Raw genomic sequence first — 21,420 nt, forward strand, 5'->3', positions numbered from 1 at the left:
GTTCCAACCCAGGCCACAGCCTTCAGCTTCCTTCTTCCTGCATATGACACCAGCTTAGCTTTCCAGACTTCCTCCTGTCATTTCACTCTTCAGCCCTCAATGGTTCACACACATGATCAAATCTGGATGCCTAAGTCTTCCTAGGACCTTCTTGCTGCCTCATTTGACAAGCTTCAGTGCTGCCTTTGAGCCTCCCTGCCTCCATGGACCTCCCTTCTTCCCTTCAGTCTTGTCCATCACCTAGACATTCTCTGCACTAGCAGTGAAGAAATGAGGTACTGAATGCAGAGGTGTACAAACCCTGTTGTGCCCTCAATGTGATGCAATGTGATGAAATCCTTCCTGGACCTTCTTTGTACAAGGTCTAAATTATCTCCTTGACTTCCATTTTATTTTAATTATTTTGATTAAAAACAAAAACTTGGCTGGGCGTTGTGGCTCACACCTGGAATCCCAGTAATTCGAGAGGCCGAGGTGGGTGGATCACCTGAGGTCAGGAGTTCGAGACCAGCCTGGCCAACATGGTGAAACCCCGTCTCTACTAAAAATGCAAACCAGGTGGACACCTGTAATCCCAGCTACTTGGGAGCCTGAGGCAGGAGAATCGCTTAAACCCAGGAGGTGGAGGTTGCAGTGAGCCGAGATCGCACCACTGCACTCGAGCCTGGGCAACAAGAGCAAAACTCCATCTCAAAAAAAAAAAATTTTTTTTTCGGCTGGGCGTGGTGGTTTATGTCTGTAATCCTGGCACTTTGGGAGATCGAAGTGAGAAGACTGCCTTAGCCCAGGAGTTTGAGACTAGCCTGGGTGACATAGTGAAACCCTACTTCTACAAAAAATTCTTTTTTTTTTTTTTTGAGACAGAGTCTCACTCTGTCGCCCAGGCTGGAGTGCAGTAGTGCAATCTTGGCTCACTGCAACCTCCACCTCCTGGGTTCAAGTGATCCTCCTGCCTCAGCCTTCTGAGTATCTGGGATTACAGGTGCGCACCGCTATGCCAGGCTAATTTTTGTATTTTTAGTAGAGACAGGGTTTCACCATGTTGGCCAGGCTGGTCTCGAACTCCTGACTTCAGGTGATCTGCCCACCTCAGCTTCCCAAAGTGCTGGGATTACAGGCGTGAGCCACTGCACCTGGCTCCCCAAAATTCTTAAAAATTAGCCAGGTGAGGCCAGGCATGGTGGCTCACACCTGTAATCCTTGCACTTTGGAAGGCCCAGGTGGGTGGATCACTTGAGGTCAGAAGTTCGAGACCAGCCTGACCAACATGGTGAAACCCCATCTCTACTAAAAATATAAAAAAAATCAGCTGGGCATGGTGGCACATGCCTATAATCCCAGCTACTTGGGAGGCTGAGGCAGGAGAATCACTTGAACCCAGGAGGCAGAGGTTGCAGTGAGCCAAGATCGTGCCATTGCATTCCAAGCCTGGGCATCAAGAGCGAAACTCCATCTCAAAAAAAAAAAGTGGGGGAAAAAAAAAAGCCAGGTGTGGTAGTGTGTGCCTATAGTCCCAACTACTTGACCTCCTAAAGTGCTGGGATTGCAGGTGTGAGCTACTATACCTGGCCTCCTTCCATTTTCTGTCATACCCCACATCCAATTCATCAGCAAATCCTGTCGCTCGCTATTCCTTCAATATGTATCCAGGGTCTGACCACTTCTCTCTGTTTCCATCAGCAACACTTTGGAACAAACTACCACCATCTCTCATGTCTCCTCCTCTGCTTCCTTCACATCTGTTTCCACACGTGTCTACCTTAAGCTATTCTCAACACAGTAGAGATTCTTTTCACATGTAATTCTGATCATGTCACTCCTCTGCTCAGAACCTTCCAGTGGGTCCCAAATCACCCAGGGTAAAAGCTCAAATCCCCATAAGGACCTCTGAGGTCCTGTGATGCGACCCTACCCCCCCTCCTCTCTCTCTCGCCCCTTGCCATTCTTCCCCTGTCACTTTGCTCCAGGCTCCTTGAACCCACCAAACACATTTCTACCTCAGGGTCTTTGCATTTGCTGGTTCTTTTGTCTAAATTACTCTTCCTTCAGGTAGGCACATGACTTACCCACTTTCTTCAAATTTTCTCTCCTAAGAGAGGGGGCAAGGCTTCCCTGAGTACCCTCCCTAAATAGCAGCCGTCATTATTCTATCCTCCTATGCTGCCTCATTTTCTTCATAGCACTTATGGCCACTTCATGTATTTCTTTTTTTCTTTCTTTCTTTTTTTTTTTTTGACAGAATCGCCCATGCTGGAGCACAGCAGTGCAATCATGGCTCACTGCAGCCTCGACCTTCGGCTCAATCGATCCTCCTGTCTCAGCCTTCTGAGTAGCTGTGACTATAGGCATGTAATTTGAGAGGCCGAGGCGGGTGTCACCTGAGGTCAGGAGTTTGAGACCAGCCTGGCCAACATGGTGAAACCCTGTCTCTACTAAAAATACAAAAAAATTAGCCAGGCATAGTGGCACACGCCTGTAGTCCCAGCTACTCAGGAGGCTTAGGTAGGAGAATTGCTTGAACCCAGGAGGCGGAGGTTGCACTGAGTCAAGATGGTCCATTGCACTCCAGCCTGGGCGACGAGCAAAATTCCATCTCAGAAAAAAAAAAAAAAAAAAAAAAAAAAAAAGCTCCCAAATTGAAGGGGACTGTAAGAAGATAGGGTCAGCTCAGCTGCAGTAAGATATAAGTCTCAGGAAGAAGCATGCCCTGGAGTCAAGGCAGAGAAGGGCATTCTAGGCCAAAGAAATGGCTGTGCAAAGGTAGAAGGCATAGGGACAAGGGTTATTTGTTATTACAACTGTACCTCTTAAATTTACACAAATAATTGTTTGAGAATATGGCTTTTCCAGGCTAGGAAGTTGTGCTGCATCCAAAAATGCTAAAGTCTATTTCAGCCGGGAGAACACTGACAGCTGGGAAAGGACCACACGTGGCGTGCCCATAACCTAAGTTGTTCAGATTTAGGAAGTGACCCCAGTAAGTCCTTTCGGAGTTTCGTGTAAGATTGACTTCTTCAGCTGGGGGTGGTGGCTCACTCCTGTAATCCCAGCACTTTGGGAGGCCAAGGCCGGCGGATCACCTGAGGTCAGGAGTTCGAGACCAGCCTGGCCAACATGGTGAAACCCCTGTCTCTACTAAAAAATACAAAATTTAGCCAGGTGTGGTGGTGGGCAGAGCCTGAGGCAGGAGAATCCCTTGCACCGGGGAGGCGGAGGCTGCAATGAGCTGAGACTGCGCCACTGCACTCCAGCCTGGGTGACAGAGTGAAACTCCATCTCAAAAAGAAAAGAAACCAGCCTGGCCAACATAGTGAAATCCCGTGTCTTCTAAAAATGCAAAAATTAGTTGGGTGTGATGGAGGGTGCCTGTAATCCCAGCTACTCAGGAGGCCGAGACACGAGAATCGCTTGAACCTGAGGGGATGGGGGGCAGAGGATGCAGTGAGCCGAGATTGCCGAGATAGCGCCACTGCATTCCAGCCTGGGCAACAGTGAGAGCCTCCATCTCAAAAAAAAAAAAAAAAAAAAAAAAAAAAAAAAAAAAAAATTTGACTTCTTCCTCATTGACCTGTGGTGGCTCCAAGGCCATCATCTCACAGCATTTTTTTTTTTTTTTTGAGACGGAGTCTTGCTCCCTTGCCCAGGCTGGAGTGGAGCTGCACGATCTCGGCTCACTGCAACCTCCGCCTCCCAGGTTCAAGCATTCTCCTGCCTCAGCCTCCTGAGTAGCTGGGATTACAGGCGCGTGCCACTACGCCCAGCTAACTTTTGCATTTTTAGTAGAGACGGGGTTTCACCATGTTGGTCAGGCTGGACTCGAACTCCTAACCTCATGATCCGCCCGCCTCGGCCTCCCAAAGTGCTAGGATTACAGGCGTGAGCCACTGCGCCCGGCCTCATCTCACATCTTTCTTCCTCTGCCGCACACGACACGCCCTAGTTAGAAACAAAGTCGGAGTTTGTGGATTGGGGGAAGGGCGGGGTCTAACCTCAGGTCAGGCGCCGTGCAAGGTACATCTTGGCACCCGGAAGAGGCCCAGCACAGTTGCCCCCGAGGTGACCCGACCTCCCCTACCAATTGAGGCGCCCTTGTTGCCAGGCTTGCGGCGGGGGAGCGGCGGGGGGGAGCGACGGGGATGCGCTCATTGGTCAAGGAAGGGGCGCCTGTTACTAGAGGCGAGAACCGGAGCCCATTGGTCGGAACACCTCACAATGGACCCCAGCGGCGCGCAGAATCCTTATGATTGGTTTGCTGGCTGCCTCGGGAGACCCTGTTGCCAGGATACTTGGCGTTCCCGACCCGACCCCCGTTCCCCATTGGCTGTCAGGGCAAAAGCCGCCATCTAATGAGGAGCGAGGTGCGGTGCTCCGAAGCGCTCGCTTCCCGCGGTGCGATCTAGTCCTGCAGTAGGCGGCCCGGGGCCACACCGCGGCCGCCCAAGCCAGTGCAAGGCCCAGGGGCCTGACATCGCTCCCAGCGCTCGAGGACCGAGGCCTGCTGTGGAGGACACCGTGCTCCCTCGGGACCTGCTCTGGATTCCGGCCCGGACGTCCCCTCGGAGCTCTGCATCTCCAACCTGGAACCCAACCCAGAAGTCTCAAGTTTGACGCATCACGTGGCGTGCGGATCCACTGAGGGTCCACAGAGAGGGGCGCCCATCTCCTGCGTCGCAGTTATCCTGGTAATTGTGTATCTGCCCATTGTTCGTTGCCTCATTAACTTGACTTTCTAGGTGCACCCACCTTGCCACCAGAGAAGTCCAAATCCTGACTTCTCCCCAAGGTGTTGGGAATTCTGTGCCCTAAAGAATTCCGACTCAGATCCGAACGGGGATCTGGTGGAATCGAGGGTGAAAGACCAGAGGGACAATGTTCTACTATCCCAACGTGCTTCAGCGCCACACCGGCTGCTTTGCCACCATCTGGTAAGGGCGGGGCCCGTTGGCGCGCGATGGCGGACGCTGCCCGGGATCCCAGCCTGACAGCTCCCCCTCCATCCCCATTCTCCCACCTTCCCCACCCACTTCAGGCTGGCGGCGACTCGCGGCAGCCGGTTGGTGAAGCGCGAATACCTGAGGGTGAATGTGGTGAAGACCTGGTAAGGCCCAGAAAAGGGAAGGAGGGCCTGGTGCGGGGGGTGAGTTAGGGGATGGGGTGGCCAAGACTGTGGGCCCACTCCTGGACGCAGCGGTAATCAGGGCGCATTGTTCCCCAGCGAGGAAATCCTCAATTACGTGCTGGTACGAGTGCAACCTCCGCAGCCCGGCCTGCCGCGGCCCCGCTTCTCCCTCTATCTCTCAGCCCAACTTCAGATCGGTGTGATCCGCGTCTATTCTCAACAATGCCAGTACCTCGTGGGTAAGGCTGGGAACCCTCAAAGGTGGGGCGGGCTGAGCAGCTGTCTGCTAAGCTGGCTGTCTACCTCGTCCTCCCTGCCCACAGAGGACATCCAGCACATCTTGGAGCGCCTCCACCGTGCCCAGCTGCAGATCCGAATAGATATGGAGACTGAGCTGTGAGTGTGCCCTGGGCCTTTGATGGAACACCTGCTAGCTTGGCCTCAGCCTAGCTCAGCCTCAGTCCTTCACGGCCTACATTCTCTCCCAGACCCAGCCTGCTGCTTCCTAACCACCTGGCCATAATGGAGACCCTAGAAGACGCTCCAGATCCCTTTTTTGGGATGATGTCTGTGGATCCCAGACTTCCTAGTCCTTTCGATATCCCTCAGGTAGGGCTCATTCCCCGAGACTCGTGAATTGGCAGTGCAGAAGGGGAGTGCTGTCCCTGTGTCACTCTGACATTGGGGTTGGGGAAGGAAGCTTACCACAGCTCTCTCCCACAGGAGATGGTGCAGGGGGACTGCCAAGGTGGACCCATCCAGGCGAAGCCCCCTGTACTCAGGGCCAATCTGATCAGACGGTTTCCCCACTGGAGGCAGCTCTTGTCCCCACTTGTCTCCACACTGTTTTCACTGCCGAGGCCCTAATCCAGGCTCTCATCTCTCTGCACTGGGCTTTCTTACCCCTGTCCTCCTCCATCTATTCCCAATACTCCTACAGCTTAATGTCAACCCCTTCCTTGGTTCCCCATTTGAACAGTGGCTCCTGCTGCAAACAGATTACTAGCATTTGGGGCTCTCCATGCCCCATTTCTTTTTTTATTTTATTACTATTATTATTGTTATTTTTGAGACAGGATCTTGCTCTGTGGCCCAGGCTGGAGTGCAGTGGCACGATCTCAGCTTACTGCAACCTCTGCCTCCCCGGTTCAAGCGATTCTCCTGCCTTAGCCTCCCGAGTAGCTGGGACTACAGGCATTTGCCATCATGCCCAACTGATTTTGTATTTTTAGTTGAGACAGGGTTTCACCATGCTGGCCAGGCTGGTTTCGAACCCCTGACCTCATGATCCGCCCGTCTCCTCCTCCTGAAGTGCTGGGATTACAGACATGAGCCACAGAGCCCGGCCCAATTTTTTTAGGGTTTCGCCATATTGGCCAGGCTGGTCTCGAACTCCAGACCTCAGGTGATCCACCCACCCTGGCTTTCCAAAGTGCTAGGATTACAGGCGTGAGCCATCGCGCTGGCCTATTATTATTATTTTTTGAGATGGAGTCTCTGTCACCCAGGCTGGAGTGCAGTGGCATGATCTTGGCTCACTTCAACCTCCGCTTCCTCTGGTCAAGGGATTCTCCTGCCTCGGCCTCCCGAATAGCTGGGATTACAGATGCCTGCCACCATGCCCGGCTAATTTTTGTATCTTTAGTAGAGATGGAGTTTCATCATGTTGGTCAGGCTGGTCTTGAACTCCTGATCTCAGGCACTCCACCCGCCTTGGCCTCCCAAAGTGCTGGGATTACAGGTGTGAACCACCGTGGCCGGCACATACCCCAGTTTAGAACTAGTCATCCCCAGACTTCTCTCTCAGTCCTCTGGGCATCTGTGGCTCCTAAACACTAGTTTGGCCCTTATGCCTCAATGATGCCACATTCACATCTTTGCTTGTACTGTTTCCCTAGCCCATAATGGTCATCCCTCATCCTCTACAAGTCGGGTTCTACATATTCTTACAGACCTGGCTCAAATGCTGCCCTTCTCTATGAAATATTTATCCCAGTCTTAGCCGGAACCAAATGCAGTTTGGGAACTCAGCACTTTGCTAGGGCCTTGTTTTACCCTTTGCCTTGACTCTTGTGGGGTTACATACAACCTTGTCTTCCCACTAGACTTCCTTAAGATCAAGAATCTTTTCTGTTCACCTCTGTCAACCGCAACACTTGCCAAGGATAACGATGCACTGCTGCTTGCACAAATTTTTTTTTTTTTTTTTTTGAGATGGAGTCTTGCTCTGTCACCAGGCTGGAGTGCAGTGGCTCAATCTCAGATCACTGCAATCTCTGCTTCCCAGGTTCAAGCAATTCTCCTGTCTCTGCCTCTCAAGTAGCTGGAATTACAGGCCCGGCTAATTTTTGTATTTTTAGTAGAAATGGGGTTTCACGATGTTGGCCAGGCTGGTCTCGAACTCCTGACATCAAGTGATCCACCCACCTCAGCCTCCCAAAGTGCTGGGATTACAGACGTAAGCCACCGAGCCCGGCCTTCTTGCACAAATCGATGAGGGCTAGATAACTGGGGTGCGGGTTGGGGAGGGAGGTGAGAACAGGAACTGAGGAAAGAAGGCCAGATGGCGGGTGAGTTTACTGCAAGCTGATGTCAATGCAACAAGAATTAGGCATAAAAGGAGATTACCGTGCATTGTTGAAGAAGGCTGTGAAAAGTGGGAAAGCAGGGGGCTGAAGCTGAACCCTATCTTTTGTTTCCAATCCCTCTCCAAAGATTCGACACCTCTTAGAGGCTGCAATCCCAGAGAGAGTTGAAGAGATCCCTCCTGAAGTCCCTACAGAGCCCAGGGAGCCAGGTCAGCAGAGAGAACCTTCTTTCTGGTGAGAGGCATAGGCAGGCCCAAGAGCTGTAGAAATGCCATTTTTGAGCTTAAGAGCCAGGCCTTGTGAGGGGCCCTTTTTTTTTTTTTTTTTTTTTTTTTGAGGCAGAGTCTCACTCTGTTGCCCAGGCTACAGTGCAGTGGCACGATCTCGGCTCACTGCAAGCAATTGTCCCGCCTCAGCCTCCCTAGTAGCTGGGATTACAGATGTGCACAACCATGCCCGGCGAATTTTTGTATTTTTAGTAGAGATGGGGTTTCGCCATGTTGGCCAGGCTGGTCTCAAACTCCTGACCTCAGGTGATCCGCCCGCCTCGGCCTCCCAAAGTGCTAGGATTACAGGTGTGAGCCACCGTGCCTGGTGAGGGGCATTTTATGTGTGTAACCTCATCAGTACCTCACAAGAGTCCTCTGAGGTCAGATTTCTTATCCTTTTTTTTTTTTTGAGAGATGGGGTATCACTCTCTAGCCCAGGCTGGAGTACAGTGGTGCACTTTAGGCTCACTGCAACCTCCGCCTCCCGGATTCAAGCAATTCTCCTTCCTAGTAGCTGGGATTACAGGCATGCACCACCACGCCCAGCTAATTTTCGTATTTTTAGTAGAGATGGGTTTTTGCCATGTTGGCCAGGCTGGTCTCAAACTTCTGACCTCAGTTGATCCACCCACCTCAGCCTCCCAAAGTGCTGGGATTACAGGCGTGAGCCACCACACTCGGCTTTTTTTTTTTTTTTTTTCCCAGGCTGGAGTGCAGTGGTATGATGATCATAGGTCACTGCAGCCTTGACCCCCAGGGCTCAAGCAATCCTCCCACCTCAGCCTCCAGAGTAGCTGGGACCACAGGGATAAGCCACCACACCTGGCTAGTTTTTAAATTTTTTGTAGAGACAGGGTCTCGCTATGTTGCCCAGGCTGGCCTCAAACTCCTGGGCTCAAGCGATCCAAAGTGTTGGGATTACAGGTGTGAGCCACCTCGCCCAGCCTCCCCACTTTACTGATGAGGAAAGTGAGGCTCACAGTGGTTAAGCAGTGTACCCAGGGTCAGGATGCCAGAGATTAGCCTGGGTCTGATTAGAATCCAGGTTACCTTGACTTCAGAGTCCATGCTTTTCCTTAACTGCATGGCTGTGGGAATTTGGAAAGAAGCAGAGAGGCTAGTGACTCTCCTGTCCCTCCAGAGAGGATTCCAGTCACTGTGCTGCCACCTGAGGCCATCACGATCCTGGAGGCAGAGCCCATACGGATGCTGGAGATTGAGGTGAGTTCCCCTGCACACAGGGCCTGAGGTCCAGCCCCCTTGCATGTACTTCTCTCTGTCCCCAGAGTCCTGCCTTTTCTGTCTCCATTTCCCTATTCTCTGTCCCTGGCACTTGAGCACTCAGTGGCTTCCTTGAACCTGGCCCTGTGGCATGCCTCTGGGATCCACTCTCCTGGATCCACTTGCCTTTTTCAGAAATATTATTGAATCCCCTCCCCTTGCTCTTCCTCTCTGGACAGGGTGAACGGGAGCTCCCAGAGGTCAGCCGCCGAGAACTGGAGCTGCTGATCGCAGAGGAAGAAGAAGCTATCTTGTTAGAAAGTAGGTGTCTCCGGCAGCGTAGGGCCTGCCTGGAGCTGGATAGTCAGACCCCTGGCGTGGGCATTCTGGGACTGGGCAATGAATGCTCCCATTTCTCTTTTTCTGTCCTCTGAACTCTGATTCTCTCTCCACAGTCCCGCGGCTCCCACCTCCAGCTCCTGCAGAGTAAGGGCAAGAACTCCTAGACCAGGTAGGGTGTCAGTGCTGGGAAGGGTCTCCTCATTTCTCTTGCCCATTTCCCCTCAGGGTGGAAGGAATAGCAGAGGCACTGGGTCCTGAGGAGCTGAGGCCGACAGGCTGGGAACCTGGGGCCCTACTCATGGGTGAGTGCTCACCATGCCCCAGGGGCTTTTCTGGGAGTACCTGGATACTGCTGCAGACAAGGGCTTTATATCCCAACTTGCTAAAGGGAGGACCCTGCAGTTTCTTGCCCTGGCATCTGCAAGGGGTAAGGGGCTTATGGGACAGAGCCCCTTGGGTGTTGTTGCAGAGGTGACCCCCCCGGAGGAGCTGCGTCTGCCAGCCCCACCCAGCCCAGAGGTGAGTAGCCTCCCTTCTAATCCTCCTCCTCCTCCTTTTTGCCCTCCCCCACAAGGACTGCCTCCCCAAGCCCAGGGCCACTGCTAGCTTACAGGGGTCCTTAGTGCAGATGATAAAAGATGCCCCTTTCTACACCCCATCGTATCTGGCCTACGCTTCCCAGATGGGTACCCTTATGCAAGGTATGAGCTGCTCAAGTGCATGGAGACCCCGCACAAGCCCTCTCCAGGTTCCTCTAGGGGCGGGTGTGGGGTCCTGTTAGCAGTCCACCAGAATGACAGGAAAAGGAGTAATGGGCAGCCTTGCCCCTACCTGCCCTCCCGACTCAACAGAGGAGGCCCCCAGTCCCCCCACCTCCTCGCCGCCGCCGTCGTCGCCGGTTACTGTTCTGGGACAAGGAGACTCAGATCTCCCCGGAGAAATTCCAGGAACAACTGCAAACCAGAGCCCACTGCTGGGAATGTGTGAGTGCAGCCCAGGCTTTGCCGGGGAAGGGAGGGAGGCAGGGATGACCAGGGGCACATGCAGGCTGAGCCTTCCAAACTCCTCAGGTGGGTTGGGGGAGGATTGGGAACTTGATGAAAAATCTCCTCCATTCTCCAGAAAATGCAGGCGATGTGGGTTTGCACATATACAACTCTTCATGCTCCTTTAGTGACCCACCTGTCATACCCATGGGCACCAGGTTAAAAAGTCTTTCTTTTAGCAATGAGCAGGGCAGGCAGGGTCATGAGCGCAAAAGCTGGGGAAGTCCAGAAGCCCCAGAACAGTGCATTGCAAAGAGGCAAAGGGGCCCTGAGGAGTGGCTGCTTTATAATGGGGCTTCTGACCTTCCCCCACCACACAGCCCATGGTGCAGCCTCCCGAGAGGACCATCAGAGGCCCTGTGGAGTTGTTCAGAACCCCAACTCTCTGTAAGAATGGTGGGGGTTGGGCACGAAGTATCCTCAAAACCAATTCCTCATTCCTGGTGCTCCTTACGCCTCAAACCCTGTGCCTACTACCCTCTTGTCCACAGCTGGCTGGCTACCCCCTGAACTACTGGGTCTCTGGACCCATTGTGCCCAGCCACCCCCAAAAGCCCTCAGGCGAGAGCTGCCTGAGGAGGCAGCCGCTGAGGAGGAAAGGAGAAAGATTGAAGTTCCAAGTGAGATTGAGGTAACTGCACCACCTGTTTACTGCATCGCCCCAGTGCCAGGGTCTGCCTGACCAGCTGGCTGCCCTCTCCTGCTATGAGAGCCAACAGCACAGGCTCACTGGCCTTGTGCCTTCTGAGGCCCAAGTCCCAGATGCTTGGGGTCTTAGTTCTACTTCTCCCATCCCCAGGTCCCGAGGGAGGCCCTGGAGCCCAGTGTTCCCCTTATGGTGTCTTTAGGTAAGCACCTAGAGAAGAGGCGCAGTGGGACCACACCCTAACCACTGTCCCAGGAAACTAGTATCCCAACTGCTGAAGCTGTTTTATGAGTGAAGGCGTGTGTGTGTGACATAAGGAAGCACGGACTGGTCCTCCTCAGCTCTCCCACCTATGTGCTTTTAACAAGTCACCGCACGGCTCTGCCATCTGCTTACACCAGGTGGCCACAAGGCCCTAACTGCCACCCAAGCAGACACCCACTAGCGCCTTTCCTCCCCCAACAGAGATCTCCCTAGAGGCAGCTGAAGAGGAGAAGTCCCGCATCAGCCTCATCCCACCAGAAGAACGGTGGTAAGCGGCCAGGCTCCGTGGGAGCCAGGGCCCACAGCCCTTGGCCAGGTGGTGGAAACAGCTGCTGGGATGGGTATGCCCCTTGTCACTGTCACAGCTGCCACCTTCCCTACTCTCTCATGTCCTCCTAGGGCCTGGGCTGAGGTGGAGGCGCCAGAAGCTCCTGCATTGCCCGTGGTGCCTGAACTCCCTGAGGTGCCCATGGAGATGCCTTTGGTGCTGCCCCCAGAGCTCGAGCTGCTCTCACTGGAAGCAGTGCACAGGTACCAGGGAGGTGGCACCTTGATGGGGTGGACCCGGGCTGAAGCCTCTGCTAATGGTTCTTGATCTCTATAGGGCAGTGGCACTGGAGCTGCAGGCTAACAGGGAGCCTGACTTCAGCAGCCTGGTGTCACCTCTCAGCCCCCGCAGGATGGCTGCCCGGGTCTTCTACCTGCTCCTGGGTGAGTGTATGCATGTGTGTGTGTGTATGTGGGGCAGGGACACAGAGACCAGAGGCCCGTACAGGGACTCCCCCGACCTGCCCTCTCCTCCCCTCTTGACCAGTGCTCTCAGCGCAACAGATTCTTCACGTGAAACAAGAAAAGCCATATGGTCGCCTCCTGATCCAGCCGGGGCCCAGATTCCACTGAGGTTAGAGTCCATTTACAAAGCTGCCAGAAAACCGGCCACTTCTAGTAAACCACGTCGTGCCTCACTGGGTCCTGCTTACCTCATTTCTGAATGTGCATTTCCAGCCTTCTTGCTCTCAGAGCTATTGTTCAAGCAGAAAACAAGCTGCTTTTATTACAGTATGATGTCATGACTCATTTGTAACAGATCCAGCCTCAGGGACAGCCCTGTAAGGCAGCAAGTGGGGCTGGCTCCAAATGGGTATGAGTCTCAGAATCTTTGGTAAGGCAGAACTGAACTGGGCTGAGAGGTGGTCTTAAGGCCTGGGCAGGCTCTATTCTCTCTGGACTGGCTGCAGCCTGCAGTCTAGGAGAGGCCCAGTACAGCCTGGAGCTCCTGAGCCTTGTCAACAGGCAGTGAGCCCAGAGCTGCTTGAAAGCTGTCGGTGTGCTGTTTGGCCAGGAACGTCAGGAGCAGCAACAGTGCGGCCTTGGTGTCTGGGTGGAGAGGGAGGGAGAAAGGTCGGGGCTCCTAAAGCCTCGCTGCCCCAGGCCCTCTGAGCCCTGCTACTCCCAGCCTCCCGCGAGCCCCTGCCTATGACTCCTACCCTCACCTGGTGGGATCTTGTTGTCAGCCAGAATGAGGCTGCAGATACGCAGAAGCTCGGGAGCCACATCTATAACCTGTGAGGAAAGAGTGGCTGACTCAGGGCAGCAGCCCCAGACCCCAGGTCTAGGAGGGTGGTCAGGACCAAGGAGTGGCAGAGTCTCTTATCAGGGGGGTGGTTGCACCTGGTACTGATTCACAGGCATCCAAGACAACTATGAACATGAGAAGAACCAATGAAACTTGGTGCTAATGATTTTTTTTGGAGGGAATGGGGGATGTGGGACAAAATGATTAAAGTCATAGCCTCAAGACCTAAAGAAACCCAGACACTCAGGAGCTCCACCTACACAACAGTCTCTAAAGGTATAAGACAAGGGTGACACAAACACTCTGACATGACTCCAAACCTAGCTACTTGGTACAGGCAAAATCTCTTCAGAGAGCAGAGCTGATCTGATTGAAATGTATGGTGTGGTGGCCCAGAGGTACCCTGGGCTCCACAGAGCACAGTTTGAAAGGGCCCCGGTTTAGGAAACCAGCCTAGGAAAACTGCAACTTCTGGCTCAGACCAAAGGGTAGAAATGGAGCTTCCTCAGGAAAAATGCTACGTGGAGAAAGGAAGTCCCTCCTGTCCCATCACAGGACTGGCTGCCAATCCTTGCAGACAAATAAGAAATGGTGCAGGGAGTACCAAAAGAACAGCTGAAACTGTCACCTTGCATCAGGTGCAACTGACAGCCTGGAGCTCCCGAGCCTCATCAGCAGACAGTGCCTATCACTGAGTGGAGTGGCACGTTCCCCTCTGAGGGCTGCCAGCAGCAAGGTTACCTGGTCAGGGCTGCTCTGGTACAGGAAGTTGAAGAGGCGCCCAATGGTGACCCACTCCTCCAAGTCCTCCTTCAGTGGCAGGGCATGCAGTAGGGCAGCCAGCACCTGGGCACACAAATGTCTCAGGCCAACCTGCCCTGCCCTGCCCTCCACCACCCTCCCTCCTCAGCTTCCAAGCCCTGCCTGATGTCTCCCTCCCTCACCTGGGGCTCTGGTTTCCTGGTGGGACTGGCCATCAACAGGCGGGCAAGTGCCCCACAGATGTTGTCACGGACACGATCATGTCGCTCCCGCGCCAGGAGGGGAAAAAGGAGCCCCAGCAGCTTGGGGAAGTGTCTGGTCCACAGTCAAGGAATGGCCACCCGCTCAGGTAGACCTTGCCCACCTGCAAGCCCTGGGGACACTCCCCCAACCTCCAGTCCCTCCCGTCCTGCGAGCCAAGGATACTCCTGGGCAGGGTGGCCCCCATGCTCTGCCAGCACGCCCATCCCAAAGATGGCATTGCTTCGCACCTCGGGGTCTGCCTCTCGGGCGGTGCTCAACAGCACAGGGAGCAGCCGAGACACAAACTGGGCTGAGGCAGCACCCAGGCCCTGAATAGTCTCTGCCAAGGTCCCCACTGCAAAGGACTTCTCTGCCACTGTGCAGCCCTGTTTCTGATGGGGGAGAACAGGAAGGAGTACAGATCAGCCTGGGCCAAGAATAAAGGCTGTGGTGGGCACCAGGTGCACGAGGGGACTAGGGCTTGAAGCCAGAAGATGGACACTCACTGTCTTGCACACCAATAATGGCAGGAAACCAGCAAAGAATGGGGCAAAGGAGTCTCCCCCAGCCGCGGCTGCCAGGGCAGGGATGGCCTCTCCAGCGTGCTCCAGCAACATGGCGTCGTATTCAGCCTGTGGAGCCAGGTCAGGGGCTGGAGCACCAGGGCCAGCTCAGTGACTGTACACCTCCTTCCCACGCTCTGCCACCAGCTGCAGGGGTCCCTGGAGCTGCCCTTGGTTGATAGGGCTGGCCCCTCTCAAGCTGGGTGTTTCCATGACCCAGCTTCTTCCCCTGGCTCTTCTGCTCCTACCTGTCACTCCAAGCACACCCCAGTCCACACTGCTCTCCTTCCCTGAACTCCCACTGGCTTAGTGGGATCAGGGTTGTATCCCTCTGGCCATTACCAGTCTCTTTTAGTGGCCCTGGCTGCCCCAGGCCAAGCCCAAATACACTGTCCACCCCTGTCCCTGTGGAGACTGCCTGGACCGCCTGGTCCCAGTTTTTATCCCTGGCTCTCACCTGATCATCATCTTCCTCTTCCTCCTCCTCGTCAGTATCCTGACAGGCTGTCTACAAGAAGTAGCTCAACTTAGCGGAGCTTTCACGCCCCTTCTCTTTTCATGGGGGTAGGGGGGTGGACTTGTAGCCAGTCCCCAACCGAGGCCCGGCACCTCTCCTTCCCGAAGCCCACCTGCCCTGCTCACCTTCCTCTGCAGCACAGCCTTGAGCACGCCACAGAGCTCAGCGAGGCGCCCAGGGGGCTTCAGTGTGAGGGTCCCACAGCTGCGGAGCACCCCTGTCAGGGCCTCCAGCACGGCCATCACCACCTGGCGTTCCCGCTCCCTGTTCACTGCCTGCATGTAGGATGGCACCACTCGGGCCAGGGCAGCCTGCAAAGCTGGGGACATTATTGGCTGAAGCACCAGTCAGGCCCTGCCCCTCCCCAAGAACCCCCAGCCTGGCCCAGCCTCTCCTCACCAGCAGTGTTGGGTTCCGAGGGGCAGCTTTGACAGGCCTTGTGCAGTGCACAGCAAAACTGACCCAGAGCCTCATGGGCTGCCTTCCGCACATTCAGGTGAGGGCACTGCAGGATGAGGAGGGGCGGGATATGTCTGCTATGTGCACCGTGAACACAGGGCCCCCAGCCTGAGAACCCCACCCACTCCACCCGCCGGCCCGCTCACCTCCAGCAGTTTAAATACTTCTTCAAAGACACTTTCCATGTATGGAAGGAAGGCCACACTACAGAGAGAGACACAGCCGTGTGTAAGGGGCCCCCAGGCAGGGTTTTCAGTGCCAGGGAAGGGCGAATGCTCACCTGGTGTTCACAGAGATCTCCCCCACGGCAGCACAGGTGTCTTCCTTCTCATCGAAGAAGGCATTCTCCACGCTGTACCTAGAGTAAGAAGGGGAGGCAGTGGTGATCAGGCACCAAGAGGAGCAGATCCAGCACTAGGCCCTTGTCTAAAACCAAAGTCTAGATTCCTGATGAGAAGAGCACCCCTCCGCACCCTGAGATCTCTGAGTCCTCCTCTTCTTCCCCATCACTCTCATCGTCAAACAGAAGGAAGGAGCTGCTCCCGTCATACTGAGGCTGGAGTGGAGGCATGGCAAGGACTTTGGCTCAGCTGGGCCCAGGAGATAAATCCCATTGCAGGGCGGGCCTGGCCCAGCCCACCCACCCTTTGCTCACCACAATGCCCTCGGTGGAACGCAGTGACAGCAGCATGAGCGTGGTGATCTGTTCCAAGTGGGGCGCCAGGCCCTCACCCATCAGACCCGATAAGGCTGCAAATAGGCTGTACCTGGTCAAAGCAGGCAGAAGAAGCTGTAAGGTCCTGCCTGCTACCACCAGGCAGGATGGGGGAGCCCGGGAACACCTGGCTATGGTCCAAACCAGATGACTGGAGTCTGGGGTGAGGATTCCAGTGGGTCCAGTGGGAAGACAGGAGGGGAGGGGACAAGGGCAGAGGCAGGGTGAGGGGTCACTCACGTGCAGCGCCGCAAGTCAGGGTCGTCTACCTGGTCGCAGAGGCCCAGACCCAGCTGGCAGCATTCCTCAGCCAGCGGCCTCATGGGCTCCCCCACTGCTCGTGCCAGCACCCCCAGTGTCTCTGTGGGGGCAAGGGCTCCATTACCACCAGGAGGTGGAGGTGGGCTACGGGACCAAAGGTGGTGGCTGGGAGGGATTCAGAAATCCCGCCCCACCCCTTGGTACAGCATGAAGAACACCCCTTTGATGAGAAGGAAGACATCCGTGCTCCTGTGGGGGCAATCTGTCAACACCAGGTGAGCACCAGCCCTTTGCTGGCACTGGGAGCCCCACCTGGGAACCTCTCACTCACCCAGGCTCTGGATCTGCACAGGCTGAAGGTCCTCACGGCCTGTTAACAGGAATTCCCGCAGGTGCTCCATGATGGCAGGGAAGTAGGGCAGCAGCGAGGCCTGGGCAGCCGTAGCTGCAGGATGGAAGGACAGAATCAGAGCTGGAGAGGGCAGGGACCACCAGCCACAGGGCCTTTGGGTGAACCCCACATCCCTGCCTCCTGCCTCTCTCCTCACCAATGGCTCCCAGGGCGCTCACAGCCAGCTCCTTGGCCCGGGGACTGCTGGGGTTCCTCAGAAGCTGCAGCATGCATTCCATGAGCTCCGGAAGGTAGGGCTGCACTTTGGGCCCTGTGGGAAAGGATGCTCCTCTACCAACCAACCCAGGTCTGCTACCTGCACGCCCACCTCCCTCCAGGCGGAAACCTCTTTGTGGCACCATCACACCCTTTCCCCTACCACAGGCAGCAATGCAGGGAGATGCACATCCTGTACATTCAGCCAAAGCCGCCACCTCATCCCCCTTCCCCAAGCTCCCCACTGCCATCACTACCTAGGTTCTCCACAAAATTCTCCAGGGCATAGCAGGCCTTGGTTAGGTGGTGTGTGTGTCCAAGAGGCACCGACTTCAAGTAGGCGAGGAGCAGTGGCACCACCTCCCTTGAATAGCTGCTGATATGGGGCTGGGGGAGGGAGCAAGCAGGGCCTGAGTCAGGTTCACCTGCAGGGCACACACAAGAGTGCTGATGGCAGCAGGGATGCTTGAAGAGATGAAAGGTGAGGGGAAGGGGACATTCAAGTGGTGGCTCCCACATTCAGCCTGGTTCACCTGTAGGTTTTCTGAGAACTGGCCCAGGGCAAACAGCGCAGCATTGCGTACAACTTGCGAGGGGTCCTCCAGGCCCTTGCACACAATCTGCAGCAGTGGGGGCAGCAGTCTGGGTGGGGCAAACAAGAGGACATAGGCTGAGAAGCTACACCTGAGAGCCCTAGGCTGACCTGTTCTCTTCATTTTCCCTGGAAAAACCAAGGCTTTTCCTGTCACCAGAGGGTGAGCAGCAGCCCCTGGTCCCTATAGCTGGTAAGCCATGTCATTTATCTTCCAAGCCAAGACACTTTTGATAATGGGGGGAAACGCTGTTGATAAATAAGCTTGAACAACAAGCGTAAACCAGGACAGCCACGGTCCTCCCTGTGGGCAACCCTCACCCTGGGACAGGGGAATAGATACCTCTGCCTGATGTGGTTGCCAGCTCCGTCAGACAGCACGGCCAGCACCAGGAGTCCAGCTTTGCGCTGGTATGGGCTCTCGCTCCGCAAAGCCTCTTCCAACATGGGCATCTAGGGAAGCATGTGGCACGCTTCTGAAACCCCAGCAAGAGCCTGCCCATTCCTGTGGCAATAGGCCTTCACACCTCCCAGGGTCTAAACGTCGTTGGCCTCAGGGGACTAGGCACACTTGGAGGTAGGGACACCAGAAGGACAGAGCCACACTTACCAGCTGGGGACAGAGCTTCTCGGGGGGCAGGTGTAGTGCCAGCATGTCCACAACCTGAGATGGGATGGGGAGACTTACTTTGCTTGACTCCATCTCTGCCTCCCCAACGTCCCACAGCCACCTAACACCTTCCCCCTCTGTCCTACCCCACATCTCACTTGTACAGCGAAATGCTTGGGAGTCTCCCCCATCAGCTCAATCTCCAACTCTTCCTCTTCTGAATCCTGGTCCTCGGGATCCAACTGGCCTGGTGGGGGCTCAGCAGCCATAATGGGGAAAAGGGTGTGCAGCAAGGGTGGCAGGAGATGATTCTTCAGTAAGGCCTTGACAGAGAAGGTGGAACAGTGTCCCTAAGAATCTGCTCCCAGGATGGGCTCACATTAAAAATTCCAGTCTTCCAGGCCATAAGGGGTCCGACAGAAAATTCCCAACCTCCCAGGCAGGAGCTGGGGTGAGGCCAGGCCAAGGCTTGAACCCCCACAGTACTTTAGATACCCTGAGACGGACCGAAAGCCCCAGGAGTGAGACTAAGGGTGGAGATGGGGGTGGGGTGATGTGTGTCAATGGGCACTCACTTACCTTGCTCTTGACTTTGACCAAGAAAGCGAGGCAGCAGAGAATACGTACGCGTACCGCATTGCCCAGGGCCACATTTCTAGCCACCTGTCCACAGAATAATAAAAATCAGCGACAGGGAAGGAAAGTCCCGGCAGAGCATGTAGCAGGGGCCATGTCCACTCCAGGCTCACCTCCAGGCAGAATGTGAGGACTTCAGAGAGGTAGGGGGTGATGACCGGCACCTCTGACTCCAACAGTTCATCCAAAGCCTCAAGGGCCTCACAGGCCTTTGCCTGACAGACAAACAAGGCACAAGGTTACCATGCTCTTCTTCAGTGGGCCAAACTGGACACTTCTGCACTCTCCTTCCAACAGAGCTCCTGCCCACCTGTCCTCACCTCATCTATGGGGATCAGAGTCTGCACGGCCATGATCAGCTTGGGCACCAACATCCGAGCGAGAGGCTGAGGGACACATCACAGAGAACATGATGCAGCCCAATCTCACACCCCAGCAGCTGGCAGCTTCCTCACAGCCTGAATTGCGAGGAGGAGCCCAGGCATAACAGCCAGGCCCACCTACAGCATCCCCTCTCAATTGTCAGGAAGGGCCACAGGCAGGTAAAGAATCCAAAGCAGCTTTGTAACTTTTACGGGTGACGACATGAAGGCATGAGGAAAGGGAGTCAAAGATAACGAGGGCCCACATCTCACCACATCTTCAGTGCTGAGGTAGGGAGCCATGGTGGTCAGAGTGCGCAGGGAGTAGAAGAGCAGCCCAGGAGAGCCCACCTCACCAAGAGTCTCATTCAGAAGCCGAAGAAGCTCCCGGTGGTGGGGTTGGAAGGCCTCGGGCCGGGAGGTCACCACCACACTTAGCAGCAAAAGCCCCATCTGTCCAAGAATAGAGGATGGGAGAGCAAGCTTACAAGGTCTATCCAGCCTCTCAGGCCCTCCCTCCTGCCAACCATGTGATGGTACCTCTCTCTCTGGGCTGTGGGGGCTGTGGGTACTGTGCTGAAGCAGCTGCAAAAGCTGTGGCCAGGCCTCCAGGCCTTCCTTTCGAAAAATGGTGGCTGAGAGCTGGGCCAGGCTGAGGCTCACACAGTGCCTGCAAACAGGAGAGATCTCCTCCAATCACCCTTCAATACCTTCCTCTGCACACAGTGGCCAGGCTCAATGGGGCAGCCAAGAGAGAAACTTTCAGGAGGTGTGGGCACAGGGTCTTTGCCAAGTTGGGACACATGAGACAGCAGCTCAGAGGGAGCCCAACAGCACTGCGGGCATGTAATCTGGTAAGTTCAGTCTAACTTAGCCTGAATTTCAGTCTTATTCTTCTGACTTGGGTTTGGCAGATCATCATCACCCTTCCTCAAGAACTTTAGTCTTCAAAACAGCCTTAAAATCCTCACTCCACCTTGCGTCTAGAACTGAAGTCCCTGCCCCACAAGTCCCAGCCTGGAGCTGAAAAGGAAGGCAGAAACCTAGACAAAGTCGTCAAGATCCCGAGAGAAGGGGGTAGGTACTTACTCTGTTTCTCTCTGCAGGGCCGTCAGGATCAGGGACTTGAGGCTGGAACACAGGTGGCAGGTGTTTGGTACCCAGCCTGCCCAAGAAAAGTCTCCGCCTGGCCCCGCCCCACCCCAGGCCCAGCCCACCTCTCCCGTTGCTCCGCCGCCAGCCGTCGCCAGCGGGTGTTCAGTCGTCTGCGGGTCAGCACGGCCGCAAACTGGCGGATCTAGGACGAGGAAGCAAGCACGTGGGGGTCCGGGCAGGAAGGTGCTGAGCGGACCGCAGTGGGCGAATATTGGGGCTTGACCGGTGGCGTACAGTGGGAAGCTCGGAGGGGAGAGTCAGGGGTCTCACCTGGGGGTCGGCCGCCGAGGCTAGCAGGTCGCAGAGAGCCGGCAAAGCGGCGGGGGCCCGAAGAACGATCTGGAGCTGTTCCGTGGCCTGGGGGGAAGCTAGGGGTGAGAGTCGGGCCTTTCCCGCAACCTCCCGCTCGCCCTGGCCCGGTTACGCCTGCTCCGTACCCGACGGATGCGCTCGGTGTCCGGTAGCAGCAGCTCCCGTAGGAGCCGCTCTAGCCCGGCTGGCTCCATGGCAGCAGCTGAGCCGCCGCTACTGGGCCGAAAAGGGGAGGGGGAGGGACAGCACGTGGAGGTTCTGACACCCACTTCCGGAGGAAAGGGCGTTGCTGCACGTCCCGCGGGTTGCCAAGGTGATTCAATTCGCTTCCCACAAAGAGGTCCGGCTCCTCCACTTCCGTTAGGCTGAGCACCGGCTGAATCGCGGAAACCCGACTCTGGCAATGTAGGTTCCCCACGCCGGGAGTTCCCAAGCTGGGTTGGAGAACTCGAGCTTCGGGCATTCAGTGGCCAGCTCGGCTTTATAAAGGACCGTGCCCTTAACAGCAGGGCTCGAGTTCCTATATCCAGACCAAAACCTCCAACTACATGAGCC

At 55.4% G+C, this 21,420-nt stretch overlaps 2 protein-coding genes across 8 annotated transcripts; one reads left to right on the plus strand and one right to left on the minus strand.

The window, feature by feature from the left end:
• The first annotated feature begins 1,153 nt into the window (after positions 1-1,153).
• Positions 1,154-12,554, plus strand: REC8 (REC8 meiotic recombination protein). 2 transcript variants are annotated; one of them, XM_003809069.6, is made up of 20 exons: positions 1,154-4,682; positions 4,784-4,925; positions 5,030-5,098; positions 5,216-5,358; positions 5,443-5,515; positions 5,608-5,728; positions 7,835-7,916; positions 9,118-9,197; positions 9,437-9,518; positions 9,653-9,683; positions 9,765-9,841; positions 10,009-10,058; positions 10,391-10,522; positions 10,906-10,972; positions 11,077-11,216; positions 11,385-11,433; positions 11,697-11,763; positions 11,895-12,026; positions 12,100-12,206; positions 12,310-12,554. In XM_003809069.6, the coding sequence occupies exons 2-20, from the start codon at positions 4,870-4,872 to the stop codon at positions 12,393-12,395; spliced, it is 1,644 nt and encodes a 547-aa protein (XP_003809117.1). In that variant the 5' UTR covers positions 1,154-4,682; positions 4,784-4,869; the 3' UTR covers positions 12,396-12,554. The 2 variants fall into 2 exon arrangements, with proteins under 2 accessions (XP_003809117.1, XP_034793224.1); XM_034937333.2 differs by having other exon boundaries at positions 4,131-4,682; positions 4,809-4,925.
• Positions 12,519-21,419, minus strand: IPO4 (importin 4). Of its 6 annotated transcripts, none has more exons than XM_008961234.4 (30): positions 20,991-21,419; positions 20,824-20,910; positions 20,616-20,695; positions 20,488-20,529; positions 19,939-20,068; positions 19,672-19,851; positions 19,357-19,422; positions 19,150-19,251; positions 18,980-19,063; positions 18,559-18,723; positions 18,401-18,454; positions 18,134-18,243; positions 17,732-17,840; positions 17,456-17,585; positions 17,140-17,253; positions 16,923-17,036; positions 16,571-16,691; positions 16,271-16,382; positions 16,089-16,171; positions 15,896-15,973; positions 15,762-15,819; positions 15,556-15,661; positions 15,282-15,475; positions 15,097-15,147; positions 14,583-14,708; positions 14,260-14,468; positions 14,016-14,148; positions 13,813-13,917; positions 12,989-13,058; positions 12,519-12,872 (listed from the first exon to the last, which is right to left on the minus strand). In XM_008961234.4, exons 1-30 carry the CDS (start codon positions 21,057-21,059, stop codon positions 12,742-12,744), a joined length of 3,213 nt encoding a protein of 1,070 aa, XP_008959482.1. In that variant the 5' UTR covers positions 21,060-21,419; the 3' UTR covers positions 12,519-12,741. The 6 variants fall into 6 exon arrangements, with proteins under 6 accessions (XP_008959482.1, XP_008959481.1, XP_063452539.1 ...); XM_008961233.4 differs by having other exon boundaries at positions 18,547-18,723; positions 20,991-21,352; XM_063596469.1 differs by lacking the exon at positions 15,097-15,147 and having other exon boundaries at positions 20,991-21,180.
• Position 21,420: the final 1 nt, after the last annotated feature.

The sequence above is a fragment of the Pan paniscus genome, chromosome 15 (genome assembly GCF_029289425.2).
Source record: "Pan paniscus chromosome 15, NHGRI_mPanPan1-v2.0_pri, whole genome shotgun sequence".
Lineage (NCBI taxonomy): Eukaryota > Metazoa > Chordata > Mammalia > Primates > Hominidae > Pan > Pan paniscus.

Excerpts from the sequence above, each read along its gene's own strand:
- IPO4 (XM_008961233.4), bottom strand. The coding sequence starts at position 21,059 with ATGGAGCCAGCCGGGCTAGAGCGGCTCCTACGGGAGCTGCTGCTACCG. Across the intron at positions 15,974-16,088 it reads GAGGACTCAGAGATCTCAGG|GTACAGCGTGGAGAATGCCT; the intron begins GTGCGGAGGGGT and ends TTCTTACTCTAG. Across the intron at positions 13,918-14,015 it reads CCAGGAAACCAGAGCCCCAG|GTGCTGGCTGCCCTACTGCA; the intron begins GTGAGGGAGGGA and ends TTGTGTGCCCAG.
- REC8 (XM_003809069.6), top strand. The coding sequence starts at position 4,870 with ATGTTCTACTATCCCAACGTGCTTCAGCGCCACACCGGCTGCTTTGCC. Across the intron at positions 9,842-10,008 it reads ACCTGGGGCCCTACTCATGG|AGGTGACCCCCCCGGAGGAG; the intron begins GTGAGTGCTCAC and ends GTGTTGTTGCAG. Across the intron at positions 10,973-11,076 it reads GTTCAGAACCCCAACTCTCT|CTGGCTGGCTACCCCCTGAA; the intron begins GTAAGAATGGTG and ends TCTTGTCCACAG.